This window comes from Cydia splendana, chromosome 11, assembly GCF_910591565.1.
Source record: "Cydia splendana chromosome 11, ilCydSple1.2, whole genome shotgun sequence".
Classification (NCBI taxonomy): domain Eukaryota; kingdom Metazoa; phylum Arthropoda; class Insecta; order Lepidoptera; family Tortricidae; genus Cydia; species Cydia splendana.
In genome coordinates this window covers 20,925,968-20,947,210 of record NC_085970.1, presented here as the reverse complement: position 1 = coordinate 20,947,210, position 21,243 = coordinate 20,925,968, and the positions used below count along the sequence as shown (strand labels likewise).

The 21,243-nt window shown below is 38.1% G+C and overlaps 2 protein-coding genes across 3 annotated transcripts in view; one reads left to right on the top strand and one right to left on the bottom strand.

Annotated features, from left to right (window-relative positions):
• Nucleotides 1–1,549: 1,549 nt before the first annotated feature.
• LOC134794934 (uncharacterized) lies at nucleotides 1,550–4,642 on the bottom strand. Of its 2 annotated transcripts, none has more exons than XM_063766800.1 (4): nucleotides 4,499–4,642; nucleotides 3,625–4,073; nucleotides 2,727–2,946; nucleotides 1,550–1,776 (listed from the first exon to the last, which is right to left on the bottom strand). In XM_063766800.1, exons 2-4 carry the CDS (start codon nucleotides 4,032–4,034, stop codon nucleotides 1,720–1,722), a joined length of 687 nt encoding a protein of 228 aa, XP_063622870.1. In that variant the 5' UTR covers nucleotides 4,035–4,073; nucleotides 4,499–4,642; the 3' UTR covers nucleotides 1,550–1,719. The 2 variants fall into 2 exon arrangements, with proteins under 2 accessions (XP_063622870.1, XP_063622869.1); XM_063766799.1 differs by lacking the exon at nucleotides 4,499–4,642 and adding an exon at nucleotides 4,276–4,474.
• Nucleotides 4,643–5,008: 366 nt separating this feature from the next.
• The window catches only part of LOC134794956 (bridge-like lipid transfer protein family member 3B), a 56,501-nt gene continuing 40,266 nt past the window's right edge, over nucleotides 5,009–21,243 (top strand). The window contains exons 1-3 of the mRNA XM_063766828.1: nucleotides 5,009–5,216; nucleotides 6,753–6,954; nucleotides 21,065–21,175. Coding sequence (XP_063622898.1) covers nucleotides 5,173–5,216; nucleotides 6,753–6,954; nucleotides 21,065–21,175 — 357 coding nt within the window. The 5' untranslated portion in view covers nucleotides 5,009–5,172. The remainder of the gene's footprint in view (nucleotides 5,217–6,752; nucleotides 6,955–21,064; nucleotides 21,176–21,243) is intronic.

Here is a 21,243-nt window from a genome sequence, read left to right as displayed (position 1 = left end):
CAAGGCTTTAATGTGCCATGAAATGTAAAATATAAAATAAGAGAGTTATCACACACGCCCTGTATCACGCCATTTGCGAATCGGTTGCTCATTCCTCCCATAATCGGCATATCGTACAGTCGCCATCAGATATATCAGAGCGGCCGAGACGCTCACAAATATCTGAACACGCCTTTATTGTCAAGGCGTTAGAGCGCGTGTTCATATATTTTGACCACCTCGGACGCTCCGATAATATGTGATGGCGACTACTTAAACTATAGTAGTTTGTGTTACAAGGGATCAAAATGATATATTTCCGTCAAGGGCGTACATTGAATCCTGAATGAAGCGATGGATTCTAAAGTAGAATCCTGAGCGTAATGAGGGATTCAAGTGTTAACGCCCAAGACGAAATCATTTTGATACCGTGTGACACATACTGCTTTTCACATCAACTATGAGGGTTTATGCGTCGTTGGACTAAAAGTAAATATGGCGATGTATAAAAATGAAAATAAAAAAATCTTAGTGTTGACACTACAGTGTTGCCACTTTTTAATTTCTACTCTTTTTTGCCAGGCTGTACATACGATTTTCATAGTTAATTATATTAATATTTTATACTGGCAATGAAATGTCCTTGAACAGAAATGTGCCACTTTGATCCCTCCTAGCAGGGAAGAAAAATTCATTTTCTGATTAGGTGTTGTGAAAAATGAATGTAAGTACCTACGCGGGCGTTATGTTAGCGAGCTATTTAGTAAACAAATGCATTCGCGTTTCGTTTGCCACATATGGACGCATTATTTACGCCAAGTAGGTAAAGTAAGCATCAAAAGTAGCGGATCAACCAACGCGCCAAAAGTATTCTGTACCAGGCCCCAATTTCACCACGGTGACAGGTGCGACAATTGTAAAACATCACTGTTGCTGACGTCACAGGCATCCATGGGCTACGGTTACCGCTTACCATCGGGCGGGCCGTATTCCTGTTTGCCACCATCATTGTATTATTAAAAAAACTTTATTATATCGGAAAAAAACAGATATTTCTTTTGCGAAGTTTCTGACAATTGTCAAGATTTAGAAGAATTGTAGGTAATTCTTGACAGGTAATGAATTATTATATGTCGGAATTTCGTGACAATTGTAGTGTATCTTGTGACAATTGTCATAAACTTAGCAAGAGAAATATCTGTTTTTTCCGACATAATAAAGTTTTTTTTAATAAAACAATGATGGTGGCAAACAGGTATACGGCCCGCCCGATGGTAAGCGGTAACCGTAGCCCATGGATGCCTGTGACGTCAGCAACTGTGATGTTTTACAATTGTCACACCTGTCACCGTGGTGAAATTAGAGCCAGATAACAAAAGGCGATGGGTCTGTATCTAGAACAATGAAGACTGTAAAACATAGATAAATCTGTGCAGAGTTAGCTGTCTTCTAAGGGTCCTCCTTAGCTAGCTCTGCGTAAACTTTTCAACGATTGTATAGAAGTGCAATTATAAACGTCATATTTTCAAAAGAATTTGAATAGAATCGGAACGTAAATAAAACACGCGTAGTAAAAATAAGTAAGTATAATAAATGTAAAAGTAATATGTACAGCGAGCTGCAAAATTGCATGAACAACGATTTCATCCTTAAAGTGTCCATACAGTTTAGCAGCGGGGTGTACATGGAGTAAATGTCCGGGCGGGCACTAGTCCCCGGGCGCAGGCGCCCGCGCCGCCATCAACGGCGCGCGCCCAGCGCTGAAGACTTGGCGCGTTGGATCTTCTTCAGCAGAATCTGTAATAGAAATATCATATTAACCCAACTAACCAAACGCAATTGAATAATTTTACGGTTTAGACTCGCTTAAGCCGCCCATACGTCAAACCTTGCCAAGCAAAATGAACTTTATTTTGTCAAAACAAAGTTCAAATTAGAACGGAACAGGAGACCTTTTTATAGGTCTCTGGGCGGCTAGAGGTTAAGTCACTCGCCGTAAACCGTAAAATTATTCAATGTTAGTATGTCTCGCAACAGGCAACAGTTTAAGTTCGATTAACCAAACGCAATTTTCATAATAATAACGCCTGACATTTTTTTATTAGCGATCGATAAAATAAATTCGATGCTAAGAGAAAACTACTAGGCGTTACTATTTAATAGCAGGGGCTAGCGAAGATTACAATCGAACATCGACAAACGCCAAACAAAAAGAGAAATGTATCGGCATGATAGATCCTACGAAAAATCACGTGACTTGTAATACATTATTTAAATTTCGATTGGAGTATTCTATCACTGATTGTTATCATGGCTAGGCCCCGAGTAGTATGTAAAAAATAATTATTTCGTATGTACACAATTGCAGAGATTAATGCTAGAATTTCACTTAGGGAATCCGTTAGAAAACTTAGGGAATGCTTAACAAAATAAACTATTCCCATGGTCGATATATGTACAGTCGCCATCAGATATATCGGAGCGGCCAATGTGTTCCCAATATCTGAATACGCGCTCTAACGCTTTGACAATAGAGGCGTGCTCAGATATTTGTGAGCGCCTTGACCGCTCCGATATATCTGATGGCGACTGTACATATATTGTTACGGTCGATTTTTTTCTACACTTGCTTCCTCTGCACAGCCGCAGGGGGCAGTGGCCTCTCTGATGACTCAACCGGCGGTATGGAAGACTAGTTTCTATGTATTTAAATATAGTAATGAATATTTGACAAAATAAACTCTTACCAAATTGTCATGGTCGATTTTCTTCTGCATCTGTTTCCGCTGCACAGCCGCAGGGGGCAGCGGTCGCCTCGGCGGCTCAAAAGGCGGTATGGAAGACTTCGTCCTGTTTCTTGCCGTTAGTATTTTGTTGAGTAGGATGTGGTTGTGTCGCTCGATCTCGCGGAGACGGTCGTTGGTGAAGGACATGTTCACCCGACGGGTTGTTGGGATGAATTGTGAGCTGTAATGGTAAGGTGGTACGGTTTAGTTTAGGTACATTGTATCTTACCTTCTAAGGCAGATTCCAGGGCCAAATTTAAAATGCTATAACTTTAACACACACTCCATAATCCAAGTAAAATACTTATAAAACACCTTATAAAACAAAGTGTTTGTGTGTATGTTCGCGATAAACTCGAAAACTACTGAACGGATTTTCATGCGGTTTTCACCTATCAATAGAGAAGAGGAATTCTTGAGGAAGGTTTAGGTGTATATTTTGTTAAGGTTTTGTGTAACCCGTGCGAAGCCGGGGCGGGTCGCTAGTATAATATAGTCAGTCAAACAACTTTGTTAGTAGAAAAAGGCACTAAATTCTAATTTTATATAGGAGGATAAGCCTACAATCTTAATATATTTTTTTATAATTTGTTGAATCAACATACCAAAGTAACAAGAAGTCTGAACTGAATGTGTTAGCACTGTATGCAGTGATTATGAAAAGCTACCCAGTTAATTTCTTATTTAAATATAATACTATTATTTCAACTTTACAAAGACTGTAAAGTAAATATTCATTATCACATTTTTTTTTATTAATCCTTTTTGTCTATCACTTGTTTGTGTTATAGAAAGAGACACATCACACTGACTATCCTAGGCATTTACAGCTTTAGGAATAAGCCCTTTACAAACTTACCCAGTACTAGTAGATCGACCAGACACCGTAGCCGGCGGCTTACTGGACATGGAGGACCGGCTGTTAGTCAGCTTCATTGCCAACTCATTCCCATTACTATTACTGCTCTTCGGAGACTCCGGCTCCAAATTCAACTCCTCATCCTCACTCTTATCATCCTCAAACTCATCTGAGTAACCATCTGCTTCATTCTCATTAGCCTCGTCTCCGGAAGACTCATATACACATGTCTCGACACAAATGTTAGATGGCTGCTTATCCGGGTTCACAATACAACCCATTTCCGAGAAATCCTTCGTCAACTCATCAACCTCGTTGTTGTTTTCTTCCGTGCACTTCTGTTTGGATTTGATCATTTTAGAATCACCGGACGAGTACTCTGTGTCTACAAAGGTTTTGCTTTTCTCCATCTGTGCTGTTCTAGGAAGCGTGCAAATACTGGCCAGTGGCTAAAAAGAAAAAAAAAACTAAATACAGTTGTAGAAAAATAAAGGTAAAATCTTCGTGTCAACTACATACTTTTATTTACATATAAGTGATTTTTCCAAAGTGATAATTCACCATTTGTTTACATATTCCTTAGCCCGATTTGTGAGGCCTAGATAAACTGTAAATAAGTAGAAAATACAAGAAGTAAGAAGTGCTACTTACTTAGTAGTTACTAAATTGCATAAAAATAATGCACCAACTATACAAACTTGCCACTGTATAAGCACAACCTAAGTTTATTCTAAATAACAACTGGATACAAATATACGAGTGTAGGAACTAGAGAAACACAAAACATTATCAGTTAAATAGTACAAAAGAGTAGAATACGTCGAAATGTGACAACTAAATAACATGACACGACATTTTGTTTTAAGAAGCTTACAGGTCTAATTTTTGGCTATTAACTGCCAGACAGTATGACGCTATCGTATATTTTGGTCCCCAGCTCAGATTTTACAGTTTTACTACAATTAATATCTTGTAAATGTTTGTAGTCTAAAAATCAATAATTGCACTTGACAACAAGCAAACAAAAATCGCGCCGTTTCTTAGGAATGAAAGGACAGCTACTGAAACGTTCCGTTACACGTTATTGTTTCTTACAAAGTTACACTGCCTTCAACAACTTCACATCTTGAAGTATGTCGAGCTAGTTTCTGTAACTTTACTACTTTTGGTAGCAAATATAGATGGTCAAGCAAATCTTGTCAGTAGAAAAAGGCGCGAAATTCAAATTTTCTATGGGATGATATCCTTTCGCGCCTACATTTTTCAAATTTGCCGCATTTTTTTACTGACAAGATCTGCTTGACCAAGTATAATTATGAAATCACTTAAAAATATATTTATCTCTAACATTAATTTAGGCATAAGAAGTTTAGAGATAATACATGAATTGGAAAAAGACCGGTAGTTGGTCGTGAAAAAACGCCCCTGAATGCTTTTGACATTGACATTTCACACAAAAGAAAAGGTCGTACAGGTTCTGTTCTACAATAATGATTTTTTGATAATATCCTTTGAGATTAGTTAGAAGTTTATAATTTAGTTATAGAAATGGTTACTATAATAAAGAACCAATTATTAAAACATCTCTCAAGGTATGTACATGTTTATTTGACTGTTAAAACAAGCTAAACATCGTTGGTAATAATTGAATTAAAATGTATCACTGATAGGAATGCTGTAGTTTCATGCTGTTGTTTATGAAAATGTGTTTAAAGCTTTACTGTTCTATTTTAAGCTCTGTAATAGGTAAAGATAGCCTATAATTTAGTAGACAAAAGAGTTATTATACCTGTGTATATTATGTCGAGTATAGGTGTGGGGAATCCCATAGTCTGCCAAACTTAAAATAATAACAACTAGTCATGATACCTGAAAAACAACATCATTGTATTATATTTAGACTCAGATTATAATTTTACAAAAACAAATTCTCATTATTACAATTTCTTTTGTTGATTTTCTGTTACACAAGTTTTGATTAGGGGTTTCTAATAAGACAGATTTTTTTGTATGTGATTTTCAATTTACTAATGTAATTGCTCATACTTATGCCTCTCAGGTGTTTTGAGGAAAATGTTTATAAATATTTTCATTGTGTATCAATTAAACCACAAACCAACCTTGTGCATCATATTATACCACAAGTACAACTCATTCATGTAATTCAACTTCAATTTATGAAATAAGAGCATAACATGAATCAACCAATTATGTTCAGATCAAGTAACCTTGACTGAACACACATGATTGGCTATGCCGAGTCTTCAGTGCAAAGCATCTGAGTAATTCTTATTTTATTGCAGCCAAACAAAGTTGCTTTTGGAAGGGCATGTTTTTCAGTTTTTTATAATAGTGCAGACTGCAACATTGTTTACAAGGAAATACCTTGAATGTTAGCCAAGTTTTTTTCATATTTGATTGAAATGTTTTAAAGCTGATTATGAATTACTCACAATGAAGACCAAATTTAATTAAAGTTTCTTAGGCTTGTTTGATAAATTAAGGCCTTATCATAGTTTAGCAGTATAAATTTCGAAAAATTGTTATTTTTAGGGTTCCGTACCCAAAGGGTAAAACGGGACCCTATTACTAAGACTTCGCTGTCCGTCCGTCCGTCCGTCCGTCCGTCTGTCACCAGGCTGTATCTCACGAACCGTGATAGCTAGACAGTTGAAATTTTCACAGATGATGTATTTCTGTTGCCGCTATAACAACAAATACTAAAAACAGAATAAAATAAAGATTTAAATGGGGCTCCCATACAACAAACGTGATTTTTGACCAAAGTTAAGCAACGTCGGGAGTGGTCAGTACTTGGATGGGTGACCGTTTTTTTTTTGCTTTTTTTTTAGTTTTTTTTTTGCATTATGGTACGGAACCCTTCGTGCGCGAGTCCGACTCGCACTTGCCCGGTTTTTTATAAATGAGATGTTCACTCAATTTAAATATGTTTTATGTACGTGTTAGATACAGTCACCTGCAATAATATTACTCTTTAAAGGCCACAAAAATATGTGACATGCTCTTATGGCTCGACAAATAAAATTGTGTCCGATTTTTCAAAGGATTTTATGACTGAATGTGTTAAAAATTAAAATCTTAACTAAAAATGTCATTTTTTTCTACAGGTTTACAAAGAATCTATCACCCGAGCAGATATCCCTATCCGCGCTCAGAGGTTCCGGAGAGCTGCAAGACCTGACCCTCGACGAGGATCTGTTGACAGACTTGCTGGAGTTGCCGGGATGGCTCCGACTGACGTCAGCTTCCTGCAACAAAGCTACCTTCCGGATACAGTGGACGAAACTGAAGACAGTGCCTATTGTGTTGGTGAGTCATACAGTTCTAATATTCCACGTATATTAAAAGTTAATTTTCGTAATTACTTAAAAAAAAAGTTGTAATATTCCACAGTAAAATGTTTTTTTCATGAGTAGCATTGGTATGTTATTGATGTTATGTTATGTTAATACAACATTTTTTTACAAGTTTTTATTTCGGGTATGTGACGTTTCTGACGGGGACACGAAGAAAGGACAAAGTGAGAAATGAAGACCTAAGACAAAAAACAAAAAAGACCGACATACTCACCAAAATAGACCAACAGAAGTGGAGATGGGCTGGCCACATGCTGAGAGACAGGCGGGATAAATGGAGTAAGATTGTAACGGATTGGTACCCAAGAGGCTGTACACGGAGCCAGAGGAGACCTCGAACAAGATGGGAGGATGAACTCAAACTCACAGCGGGCCCGAACTGGAGAAGAGTGGCCCACGACAGACCTCAATGGAAAGAGCTAGAGGAGGCCTTTGATATTATAGCTCCTATACCTACGCGTCACGTCGTCGACAAATTCGACAAATAAAATTGTTGGTGTATTGTTATTAATTATGGCTTGTATGTAAATTCAACGTTGACGTGTAAAAGTGCCCTTGTGGCCTATTTGTTAAATAAATGTTGAAGTTTTAAAGTTTTCGACCTTTTTGTGGTATGCCATGGAAGTGGCTGTCAAAAGACTGTTGGTATTAAATTGAGCAGTATGAAAAATATATTTTTTTTTGTAAAAAAACATTTAGAAGCTTATAAAACTTTTAACATAGTTTGGATTTGTACGAGTATGTGGGATTATTGCACGTAGTACCTAATGCATTCCAGACAAGAGCCCTACGGCGCTTGGAGTCCTTTTTTATCACAAAATATAAACAATTAGCAGCTTTTTGTATTCCCAAGATTGTTTTTTATTTTATGTATGGTTCTAATTATTAATTAATTAACATACAATATGCTTTGTGCTTGAGTCTCTTCAGCGATGCCATATTGACTATCGGTACATCGAAGTGTTGAAGTGTTTGTATAGTAACGCTACCATGTCGGTCCGAGTACAGGAGCAGAGCACGAGGGCGATTCCATTGCGAAGAGGCGTAAGGCAGGGAGACGTTATCTCTCCGAAACTGTTTACTGCCGTAATGGAAGACGCCTTCAAGGTCCTGGAATGGGAAGGACTTGGCATCAACATCAACGGCGAATACATCACTCACCTTCGGTTTGCCGACGATATCGTAGTCATGGCAAAGTCGATGGAGGAACTCAGCATGCTGCTCGATGACCTCAACCGAGTTTCACAACGGGTGGGCTTGAAAATGAACATGGACAAGACGAAACTTATGTCAAATGCCAATGTTGTGCCCATCCCAGTCTCTGTTGGGAACTCGGTACTCGAAGTTGTTGACTCGTACATCTACCTAGGACAAGTAGTCCAATTAGGTAGGTCCAACTTCGAGAAAGAGGTCAACCGCCGAATCCAACTCGGTTGGGCAGCGTTCGGGAAACTACGTAATGTCTTTTCGTCCGACATACCTCAGTGCCTCAAGACGAAAGTCTTTAATCAATGTGTGTTACCAGTGATGACTTACGGCTCCGAAACGTGGACTTTCACTATCGGCCTCATCTCAAAACTCAAAGTCGCTCACGAGCTATGGAGAGGGCTATGCTCGGAGTTTCTCTACGTGATCGAATCAGAAATGAGGAGATCCGTAGACGAACTAAAGTCACCGACATAGCCCACCGGATTAGCAAGCTGAAGTGGCAATGGGCAGGCCACATTGCACGCAGAGAAGATGGCCGATGGGGTCGAAAAGTGCTCGAGTGGAGACCACGGACTAGCAAGCGCAGCGTAGGACGTCCACCCACAAGATGGACAGACGATCTTGTTAAGGTCGCCGGAAGACGCTGGATGCGGGTCGCTTCCAACGGCACGTATGGAGGTCCAAGGGGGAGGCCTATGTTCAGCAGTGGACGTCTTATGGCTGAGATGATGATGATGATGATGCTTTGTGATAATAAGATATATAAATTAAACTAACCATGGTAACCAGTTGTCCCGAATTTAGAATTTGGTTATATCGCCTAAATTGAAAAATCCAATTCAGGAAAAATTTGTTTCCCGAATTATTGATAGCCCCAATAAATAAGAATTCAAATCTGGTAACCCTAGATAAGATGGTCATATCATTTGTCTATAGGTGCAGTCAGCAGCAGAAGTTACTAAGCGGGCGAGGTATTCAAAATTACCTTGACACGCTCTTGATATTGATATTTGATATTTATTTAAATAAAATTTTACAGCATTACAGCTAAGGGGCGCCAATGCGCTGTAATAAAAAAGATTATAGATAGTATTAAAATTATAAGATAAATATGACAGTAATTAATAAGCTACCTATGTTGATTCGCAAAAACGTAAAAATTCTTTATAAAGTTTATGACTCTGGTCGGCAAACAAGTCAGGTGCAAAAGATAAAAAAATATTAAGGAGTGTCCGGGAACGGACAATTGGAGAGTACTGGTGTGCAGTCGTGTGAAAGGTTCCATTATCTAGGAGGCGATGGCTACGACAACGTAGGTAGTTGTCAGGAATAAAAAAGGTAGTCGTTTTCGCCATCAAGTCGAAGCGGTCGGACTCTCCCCTTAATATTTTAGACGTAGCAGACATGCAAAATCACGCTCTTATTCTCTTAACAATAAAGTCCCGTCAAGATCATTTTGAACACCTCGCCCGCTTAGCAACTTCTACTGCTGCCTGTATCTCTGATCTGAGCCGATCGAATCGAAACCTATCAAATTTAGCCAGCTATCGTCTAGTCTAATAATAAAACGTCTTTATTGCTTTTCATCCTAGCATTTTATGATCTGGAAAACTTTATAGTATTGGTCCTAACACAATGCCTTGAGTGACGCTAACAATCACTATTCAGACCACGTTTCGAGCTCGCCACTGACGTGCTGAAGTAATAGCGACTTTGCATCGTGGTTATAAAGTTTAAATCTCTTTAACACTAGGCTAAAGCTTCATTATAGTTGCAAGTATGATTATCAGATTATCACATACAGTAAATATTTAGTATTGTTAGGCGTTGAAAAATAACTCTAATATTAAACGTTTTTTGTGTAGTTTTATACCAACTAAAAATTATAGATAAGGAGTTATCTTGAAACGAAAACGTGTCAAACGTGTTTAAATAGCTAATATATACAAATATGTGTTTTGCAGTTACTCAACATAACAATATGCTATTGTCTACAAGTTACATGATGACCTATTCGAAAAGTAATTACTTAGTTTCGATAGTTTTTTTGTTCTTCACCATTTAAAACAAAGAGAATAGATAGTTACATATGTCTTTGATAAAAAAAATGTGTTGATTTTAACTGGGACTATTATTCCGTACACTTTTACTCGTATTGAAAATACTTGTGGAGGCGCGCGTATTTTTAGAATAGTTATCTACATAAAGATATTAAACTAGGATAATTATTCATCTGATAACGGTCCAGTGAACCGGTAAAGGTTGACTATATTTAGGTTAGGCTTCGTCCTTTGAAAACGTAGCTTGATCTTGACGATCTGAGTTAGACGGAGGCAAGGAATTTAACACCTTTGTCTCTTCGTACGCTAAGCGTTAGTGGCCCTCATATTAATGAGTTTTTTGGAACTTGAGTGCCACGTGTAACTTATTATATCTTGTTCGCTTAGCTAGAACCCTAAATGGCTCAAACAACCGGGTTCCGTCTATTTGGCATAACTTCCGTGACCCGAAACGCATCTGGCATAACCTTTTTGGCAGAAATGTTTTTCGACGAATGTTAAATTTGCAGAAAGCTTAAGTTTGTATAATATGCAATAGGCCGAATGTTTGCAAGTCCGAATCTTAAATAGACTACTATTATTTTCGTCGACTTTTGAGACGAATAATTTTATTTAGCGTTTGTTTGAATGCCCGAAATGTGATTTGCATACTCTGTTTAGCATAATAGGATTTAGGCGAATATTTACATCGCAGAAAACGAATTTCGATTCTTTCTATTTCGTATAACTTGTATGATCTAAAACGCATCTGTCATGAGCTAGATTTGGCAGAATGTTTTTCGACGAATGTTAAAATTAAAGAAAGCGTCAGATTGTATAATCCAAGTCTAATTTATACATATTTATATGTGGCTGACTGACTTATTAACGCAGAGCCGTAACTAAAAGCTCTGTTTACATTAATAATTCGTAAAAAAAACATTGTTATTGTATTTTTGAAACTTGTGGGAACATATTATTGGCATTTTGGATGTATACATATTTTTAGCTCACAAAAAAATCCGAATCCGAGCACCCCACTATCCACGTGGTCTTGTCTGTTCTACCTCTACAGTGTATGTAAAAAGCCGGAGGCGCGGAGGGGGAGCAGCCCTCGCCCGCCGTAGCAAAGCGCAGAGCACATAGCATTAGCGCCTGCGCTTTGCTATGCGAGGGCGAAGGGGCTACTATGCCCGTAGCACCGGAGCAGATGCGGGGCCCAACAAAAAAACTGTTGCTAGAAAAGTGGGTTAGGTTAGGTTAGAACTGCGACCCCACGGAAACAAACTATTGCAAGAAAAGTGGGTTAGGTTAAGTTAGATCTGCGACCCCACGAAAACAAACTGTTGCCTGAAAAGTGGGTTAGGTTAGGTTAGAACTGCGACCCCACAAAAACAAACTGTTGGCGGAAAAGTGGGTTAGGTTAGGTTAGAACTGCAACCCCACGAAAACAAACTGTTGCCAGAAAAGTGGGTTAGGTAAGAACTGCGACCCCACGAAAACAAACTGTTGCCAGAAAAGTGGGTTAGGTTAGGTTAGAACTGCGACCCCACGAAAACAAACTGTTGCTAGAAAAGTGGGTTAGGTTAGGTTAGAACTACGACCCCACGAAAACAAACTGTTGCCAGAAAAGTGGGTTAGGTTAGGTTAGAACTGCGACCCCATGAAAACAAACTGTTTCCAGAAAAGTGGGTTAGGTTAGGTTAGAACTGCGACCCCACGGAAACAAACTATTGCCAGAAAAGTGGGTTAGGTTAAGTTAGATCTGCGACCCCACGAAAACAAACTGTTGCCTGAAAAGTGGGTTAGGTTAGGTTAGAACTGTGACCCCACAAAAACAAACTGTTGCCAGAAAAGTGGGTTAGGTTAGGTTAGAACTGCGACCCCACGAAAACAAACTGTTGCCAGAAAAGTGGGTTAGGTTAGGTTAGAACTGCGACCCCACGAAAACAAACTGTTGCCAGAAAAGTGGGTTAGGTTAGGTTAGAACTGCGACCCCACGAAAACAAACTGTTGCTAGAAAAGTGGGTTAGGTTAGAACTGCGACCCCACGAAAACAAACTGTTGCCAGAAAAGTGGGTTAGGTTAGGTTAGAACTGCGACCCCACGAAAACAAACTGTTGCTAGAAAAGTGGGTTAGGTTAGGTTAGAACTACGACCCCACGAAAACAAACTGTTGCCAGAAAAGTGGGTTAGGTTAGGTTAGAACTGCGACCCCATAAAAAACAAACTGTTTCCAGAAGAGTGGGTTAGGTTAGGTTAGAACTGCGACCCCGAACTGTTTCCAGAAAAGTGGGTTAGGTTAGGTTAGAACTGCGACCCCACGGAAACAAACTATTGCCAGAAAAATGGGTTAGGTTAAGTTAGATCTGCGACCCCACGAAAACAAATTGTTGCCTGAAAAGTGGGTTAGGTTAGGTTAGAACTGTGACCCCACAAAAACAAACTGTTGCCAGAAAAGTGGGTTAGGTTAGGTTAGAATTGCGACTAGAACTGCGACCCCACGAAAACAAACTGTTGCCAGAAAAGTGGGTTAGGTTAGGTTAGAACTGCGACCCCACGAAAACAAACTGTTGCCAGAAAAGTGGGTTAGGTTAGGTTAGAACTGCAACCCCACGAAAACAAACTGTTGCCAGAAAAGTGGGTTAGGTTAGGTTAGAACTGCGACCCCACGAAAACAAACTGTTGCCAGAAAAGTGGGTTAGGTTAGGTTAGAACTGCGACCCCTAAGAAAACGAACTATTGCCAGAAAAGTGGGTTAGGTTAGGTTAGAACTGCGACCCCATGAAAACAAACTGTTGTTATTCGGCGAAATGAAATTATGAGAAATAATAACCTCGAATTGCGAAACATTCGGCGAATTAATTTTCGCGAAAAAATATTGGGCCTACAACATATGTATAATTATGATTCTTGCAAGTATGCAAAACATTTCTATGCCATAAGATTTCATGCTTGTAGTACTTTATGCTTAATGGCGAATTATGCAAAAATAAATTATTACAAATAAAATTATGCGGAATGAAACAGATACCAGGTCTCGATTCGGACATTAATATTATGCCAAAAAACACTTCGATCAATAAAAATTATGCGTAGAGTACGTATGCGCAACAATCCATACCAAGTGAGTTTATGCTAACAGTATATTATGCCTAAAGTTATTATGCACAATAGAATTATTACAAAAAAAATTATGCCAAAGATAGGGGAACCCTCAACAACCACGGAGCGTGACTGTACGAAATATCATTTGGTATTTAACAAACGCTTTTCGCTGAAGTAAAACAACGCGAGGAAACTGAACTAATACGAATAACGCCCAGCTTCCCCTCTGGATTAAAAGGTCATGGCAGTAGTTTTTAGGGTTCCGTACCTCAAAAGGAAAAAACCTGAACCCTTATAGGATCACTCGTGCGTCTGTCTGTCTTTCCGGCCATCCCCCCCTCCCCTTTATCGCCGAAATTATTGTCTAAAATTAAAAAAAAAAAAAACAAAATAGTTCTTTACCTATAGATGACAGGAAAACCTATTAGAAATGTCCAGTCAAGCGTGAGTCGGACTTAATTACTTAGTTTTTGATCAGACCCCTACGGGTTTTTTAAAGACATTTCATTCACGTTCCACATAAAAAATATATGGAATAAATGGAACGCGAGTCCGACTCGCACTTGACTCGCTAATTCTTGAGATTAGTTTACCGAGCCGAGAGGTAGTACAAAATATTGTGGCCGTATTTTTTTCAGCTGAGGTGGGAATGGCAAGGAATCCTTGGTTTCTTCTACTTCCATTACTTAGTCAAACATGGGATATCACATTTCAATGGCCCTTTGTACACATTATCTTATCTTATTGGTACTAAATTTCGTTCCAGATATGGAATTGAATTTCCGGAAAAAAAACGCAAATAGAAGTTATAAATATGGAATTCTGCGATTGGTATGTCAATCGCAGAATTCCATTCTCATGTCTCAAGCCATTCTGAAATTATAGAGTTTTGCAACTGATCTAAATCTTTCAAACACCATCGCAATTAATATGTAGAAAAACATTATACCATCATCCAAATTGTTTACTAAACAATTCGTAAACTATACGGTCCACCGAGAGTCCTCAAACTCTCTCTATCCGTACAGAAACGTATGCCTCTACTCATAAAAGCCATTACCCTCGATTGAGCAAATACAAACCAATACCTATACTGCTTTTATATTGCTTTGATAAACTTTGGCATGTACCCTACAAAAAGGGCCTAATAAAACCTTTTTCGAGCAATTATAAGTCCTTTTACAACTCAACATGTGCATTTCGTCGTTATCTAGATATGTATTATTATGTTAATGAATGTAATGATGTTAGTTCGTTGTGTTAATTAAGTGCAAATTTGTTTTAATTTAATTATAACAAATGTGTTCCATGAAAAATAAGTGGTTCCGTAGCTTGTGGTAAATGAAGTAGATACTCTTCTCACTTCTTTTATTAGCGAAACCGTAAAAGAAAATAAAAATTTTACATTCATATTTTTGGTGCAATTTTATTTACTATAGAGACGTTCCCACATCGATCTGTCAATATAACAACATTAACTACAATGCTATTTTCGGCAGTTAGCACCTTATTAAAACTGTCTTGGTAATAGCTCCTGCTACTTTATAAATATGATTAATATGAAACCTAAAATACTCCATAAAACGCTGTAATAGAATCATAAATTCATTCCGTCCCGTGCTGCTAATTCTATGCAAACTCGGCTCAAAATAAACATTAAATGCAAAGTTGCTAACCATGTTACCGCTTGTTTGCATTAGAGCTGTGAGTGCTATGAATATACGAGGGATGTTATATGTTATGATATTACCTGCATATAGACGAATGCCAAATGTATTATCATGAAACTGTCCCTCGTTACCCCTCGAGTGTGAATTTTCTTTGTGTAATAGGTACTTTTCTTTGTGTAGGTACAGTTTTTCTTACTGAGTAAAAAACGGGCAAGGTTCCGTTGCCTAAGCAAGTTTGGCCGTGTTTCCTCGCTGAAATCGCTGAATGGCTATATGTGACGTCCCACGGTCAAAGGTACCTTATGGCGGGTATGGAGTTATGCATACCCCAGTAATCTACAATAAATAAGCTATCGATAACACAAAAGATCAACCTTCTAGGTTGCGTAGTTACAGAGATATGATTTTTTGAAAATAATGTTGTGAAATGAGCAACTTTACGATAGAGAAGTTTTAAGTTTAGCCGCCTAAAAAACTATGTTCCTGAAGTAAGTTACATAGTTGACTACAAATAATAATACCTTATATATCTGAGATTAAAAAAATATTGCGACTTGTTCTGTAATGCAAATAGAAACTTTTGATATCGACTGATTTATGTGTATACTAACCAATCTCTTGAAAATAAAGTTTTATTTCATTTTCACGATTGATTGCAATGAGCTCTCAAGATTTAAATTTTATCTATTAGAAAACGACACTGACAGACAGTTTAAGCAATAAACAATACCGATTTAGAGGTGAAAATGTATTTTCTGACTTTTTCATATAAAATCACAAAATTGAATATTTTTACTTTTAATGTGACACACAATCAATTTTCTGAGCACATATGAAAGAAATTCTGTCATTCAAATGAAATAAATCCTAAAACCCCAACTAAATACTATATTTAACCCCTTATGCCACTTTAAACTTACATAACAATAACAGTATTTGCTCCATACATTTACGAAAAGGTACCTTATGGAAATAAATCTAATAATACATCACTACAAAATATCAATCATATTACAGTTTATCTTTTATGAATAGAAAATATTAATTTACATTAAACTACCCCCAATTTAATTAGTTCTTCGTCATAATAATCTTAAAAAAGACCAATAATTTGTATGTAATGAAAAGGTACCTTGTGGTCAAGTTACATGATGAGGCATGATGATGATGGAACAGTTAGGATAAACTAATAATATTTTGAGGTTAAGATGGTATAAATCGTCTATTTCTTATCAATAATATATTTCGGTTGCTATTGAAGATAAGCGGCATTGAGGTTCAATGACCTCAGATATTCCATAAGGTACTGCGTCGGGTATTGGCATTTTTCAGCAAACCAATGGCTGATTTACTGCATGCGACCAAACCAAATGAAGATTATTCTAGTTAAGAAAGACTTGACGAGAGTAACTTTGGTATAATAGCAGTCTACTTGGATTTGTGATGTCGGTCTATGTACGGTTATAATATTTGCGAGGCGCCCCAACCAGAACTGAAATTATCAAATTAGTTTTGCAGAATGCTAATACAGTTCTCTACCAAACTTCTTTTCCCGTATTGGCTAGTTTTTTTGGGAATTTTCAATCTTTTTTCCATAAGGTACCTTTTCTACTAAACTCTGAGACGACATTACTAGGCTTATAACTAACTTATAACAAAAATAAAAACAGGTAAACAAACGTTACGCATTAAGGTTTCAGATCACACAATAAAAAAAAATTGAGCATTTTTTCACCTCTTTACAAAACATTTAATATCTCCGAAACTAGAAACCCTCATAAGGTACCTTTTCCCGTGGAACGTCACATATACTTAATTCGCCGTGTGAAACACCGGCCAGCCCTCTGGTCGCCAGAAGCTTCTAGTAGACGTGCCGACAAATATTTATACAACTGACGCGCACTTGTATACAGTTGAATTTTTATAATAAAAAAAAAGTCGTAAACGAGTAAGGCCTCCAGTGACCAGCACAAAAATCACACCTGCGAGCTGCACCTTCAGCTGTGTTAGCTAACGCCATAACCCGTAGACCACCCGGGGCCCCGGGGCTACGGACTGTTCGTAATCTAAATTTCAGTTAGTTGATTATTTATGAAGTTGGACTTATAGTATAATTTATAAAGGTACTTACTCGCCTCTGACGAACAGCGTTGGACGTACATATCGATTATTCATATATTAATTGTTTGAGTGTTTGCTATCACTGATAAACACCGCGTTTAAACTAGTTTAAAGTTTAATAATGTTATGAGTGTTACAAACGCATAAATCGATCGTTCATTAATTTTGAATTATAACATATTAAACAAATAAAACAGGTGTAGAAATGTTATGTCAGTACGGTGTGACCGAGCTTTAACCCTCCACTGATTTCCCCGGAGCCCTATTAGCCCCTCATAATTCCTCTAATTCTGGTTTCATTACTTGATGAGAAATTAACCTGAAGTTATTTCGTTTTCAACTTGCGCGCGTTGGCTTTCGAAGGGAAGTTATAATTGAATCAAATATACAAATATACTTTTGGGACTATACGACTGAATGAATCTAATTTACAAGTGTAGTTTCTAATGCGCTAGGCTACGCTACTGTACTACATAATGTAATGTAGATAAACTAACCTCAGATTAGCGAGGTAAGCAGGAAGATGTTTGCTTCAATGGGTTCACTTCGCCGACTACGTAACTTCTTGCCATTCGCCACCAAAATTGCGCTTTCACAATCACTTCTTCATCCTATATTAGACTATGCTGACGTAAGTTATTTGGATCTCACTGAGGACCAGCTCAATAAACTTGAGCGCTTGCAAAATCTTTGCATCAGGTTTATATTTGGACTACGCAAATTTGACCACGTTTCCAATTTCCGTGTCCAGCTCAAATGGCTCCCTATACGGCTTCGTCGTAATAGTCATATTCTCGCTCTTCTTTATAGCGTTCTTTTCAACCCGTCTACTCCCCCATATCTTAAAGAGCGTTTTTCCTACCTCTCCTCCGTTAGGCCTTCGCGTAAATATCTACTTATTCCCCCTCCATCCTCTACAAAATTTTACAGTGACTCGTTCACTTTTCGAGCTGTTCGGCTGTGGAACAACCAGCCGTTAGATATTAGGTGTGCAAAAACCCTTCAAAGCTTTAAAACCCTACTTAAAAATCATTACTTATCTCTACCTTAATGTGCCGCTGTGTATATATTGTATAGTGTATGTATGTATATATGTATATAAATATATATATTTATTTATTTATTTGTATTTTATTTATATATTTATTTAAATTTTAAATGTACTGTATGTACTGTCTGTTTAAGAGCGCTCTTACAAGAAAAGTCGAAATAATGCAAAATTGATGATACTAGTCGACGAAATTCAGGACTTTGCGCTCATTATTAGAAACAATGAGTACTTGTTCCAGTAAAAGCGTCTTCTTATCTTTATAAATATCGTTGTAAATATTAGAAAAAGGACTTATTAAATTAGTAATGATTTTTTTTCTGATGGTCGTTTCCGAAAAACCCCGTGAAGCACTGAATGGCGAGCTCTTATTTGGAAATGTTGAGAATTTTACTCTGCTAAACCTGGCTATTTTGTATTACTAATACCCTGTACTTTAGGCATATCAAACTATATTTTTCCTACATACCTTTGAGAAAGAGAAAATCAAAGTAAAACGAACTCGATTTTCTCTCCGAAACAAGTGTCAATACCTACGAAAATCTACTTAATATCGAAGTCATTTTCATACTCAAGCAATCTGCAACGTTTGCTTATGCTGTTGGTATACATTAGTGTTTATGAAATTCTACTATAATTTTTTGGCAATTTTTTGAAAACTACTCTATATTACCGATGACGCGCGCTGCGCCAGCTCAGTGCCGCGGCAGAGCTTGTAGAGGCAGGACGTGTGTCGGTCGGCTCCGCACATTTTCAACGGCGACGACGAGGTTTTTTATCATTGTGTGCGGCGGGCGCCGTGTAAAACGCTATACTGTGTGCGTGTAAACCGCAACGAGAGACTTTGATCCTAGCACTGTTTTTATAGTATTATAATTTATAATGGTACAGTTTAATAAACTACCGGACAGGATTAAAAATATTTGAAACGACCTGACATTCTATATGTATTTATTTGACTCAAGATAGTACTCAGGGTCTGATGATGGATCCGGAAGGTGGTGACCGGTACCAATCAACCATGCAACTAAACCACTTCGTGTTTGGCTTCGTTCGATTCGTCGCAACAAGATCTTTGACACAAGTTAGTACTCAGGGTCTGATGATGGAGCTGGACTGTGGCCACGGGTACCAGTCTACCATGTAACTGAACCACTTCGTGTTTGGGCTCGTTTGATTCGTCGCAATAAGATGTTTGACACAAGATACTACTCAGGGTCTGATGATGGAGCTGATGATGATAGACAGGTACCCGTCGCCACCTTCGCGCTCCATCATCAGACCCTGAGTACTACCTTGTGTCAAAGATCTTGTTGAGATGAATAAAACGTGCCTAAACACGAAATGGTTGAGTTGCATGGTTGATTGGTACCGGTGACCACCTCCCGGCTCCAACATCAGATCCTGAGTACTATCTTGTGTCAAAGATCTTGTTGAAACGAATAAAACGAGCCTAAACACGAAGTGGTTTAGTTGCATGGTTGATTGGTACCGGTGACCACCTTCCAGCTCCATCATCAGACTCTGAGTATCACCTAGTGTCAAAGATCTTGTTGAGACGAATCAAACGATCCTAAACACGATGTGGTTTAGTTGCATGGTTGATTGGTAATGGTACCTTCCAGCTCCATCATCAGACCCTGAGTACTGTCTTGTGTCAAAGATCTTGTTGAGACGAATCAAACGAGCCCAAACACGAAGTTGTTTAGTTACATGATAGACTGGTACCCGTGGCCACCTTCCAGCTCCATCATCAGACCCTGTGTATCTTCAGTGTCAAAGATCTTGTTGAGACGAATCAAACGAGCCTAATCATGTTACTACATGGTTGATTGGTATCCGTGACCACCTTAATCATCATCAGACCCTCAGTACCAGTTCGTTTTTAAACCCTCGTTGATACAAACTTTACAACCTATAGGTACCAAATGCAATGACGAAACATGTAAATAAGCGAGTAGGTACCTATAATTTCTTTCGAGTAATATACCTTCATAAGTACGAGTATGGGGCTATTCATAAATTACGTCGTTTCAAATGGTCAGGGGGGGGTCTGGACATCGGATGATGGTAACATGACGTAGGAGGAAACAGATTCATCCGAAGCTTGATTTTTGGATGATTTGAGGGGTGGGGGGGGGGGGGGTCAAAATCGTCAAAAATAGATGACGTAATTTATGAACAGCCCCTATGTACATTTGCACTGCATTTAGTATTTTCGTACTTACCAAATAACAGTTTTAGAACTTTAAAAGTTAAGTACAGTTAGTGTTGTTATGGTTGATTTCAATATGCTTCGCGAAGGATCAAGAATGTTTAATCCATCATTGTAGTGCGAGTGTGGTAGAAGGGATCGGCGTACTGAGCTCGCACGGCCTGCCGCAGCGCGTAAAATACCTAAACTCGCTCAACGCCGAAATGTAATAGCGCTCTTAAGTATGTGTAATTTTCCTATTCCTGTAATTAAATCGTGCACTACCTGTTTATAAATTATTTCTGTTCTTTATATCCTACTACCCTAAGGTTGTCTGGAAGAGATCGCTTACAGCGATAAGACCGCCTGTTGCTACCTTTATTTACATTGTAAATTTGTTTTTTTTTTTAATTCTGTTTTCATTTGTGGTGCAATAAAGAATATTTATTATTAGTATAAACAGTTTTTCGCGATACCGAAAAACTTCATAATACACATGGCGCTGTGCAGTGTGCACTCTCTATTAAGCTCTCTTTGTACTTGCCAGATAATAAAGTGAGTTCGGATTGCTCAGTCTTATACCTAATCTGTCCAATAGAACTGTACTTTTAGTACAAACCCGAGTATCTTCTGGTAATTAAGTTAATAAACTGTTGTTTTTTTTTTTTTTTCAGAAACTAGATGAGGTCCGGATAGCCTTAGAAGTATGTGCCGAACCCAGAGTAATGAATCCCGGCGCTGCGGGTGCTATGCCCGCCGCCGGCAAATACAGCTACATTCATAAGGTACGACCATAGGGTATTATCCTGTATTTAAAACAAATTATTTTACACCATGCATGAAATAAAGCACC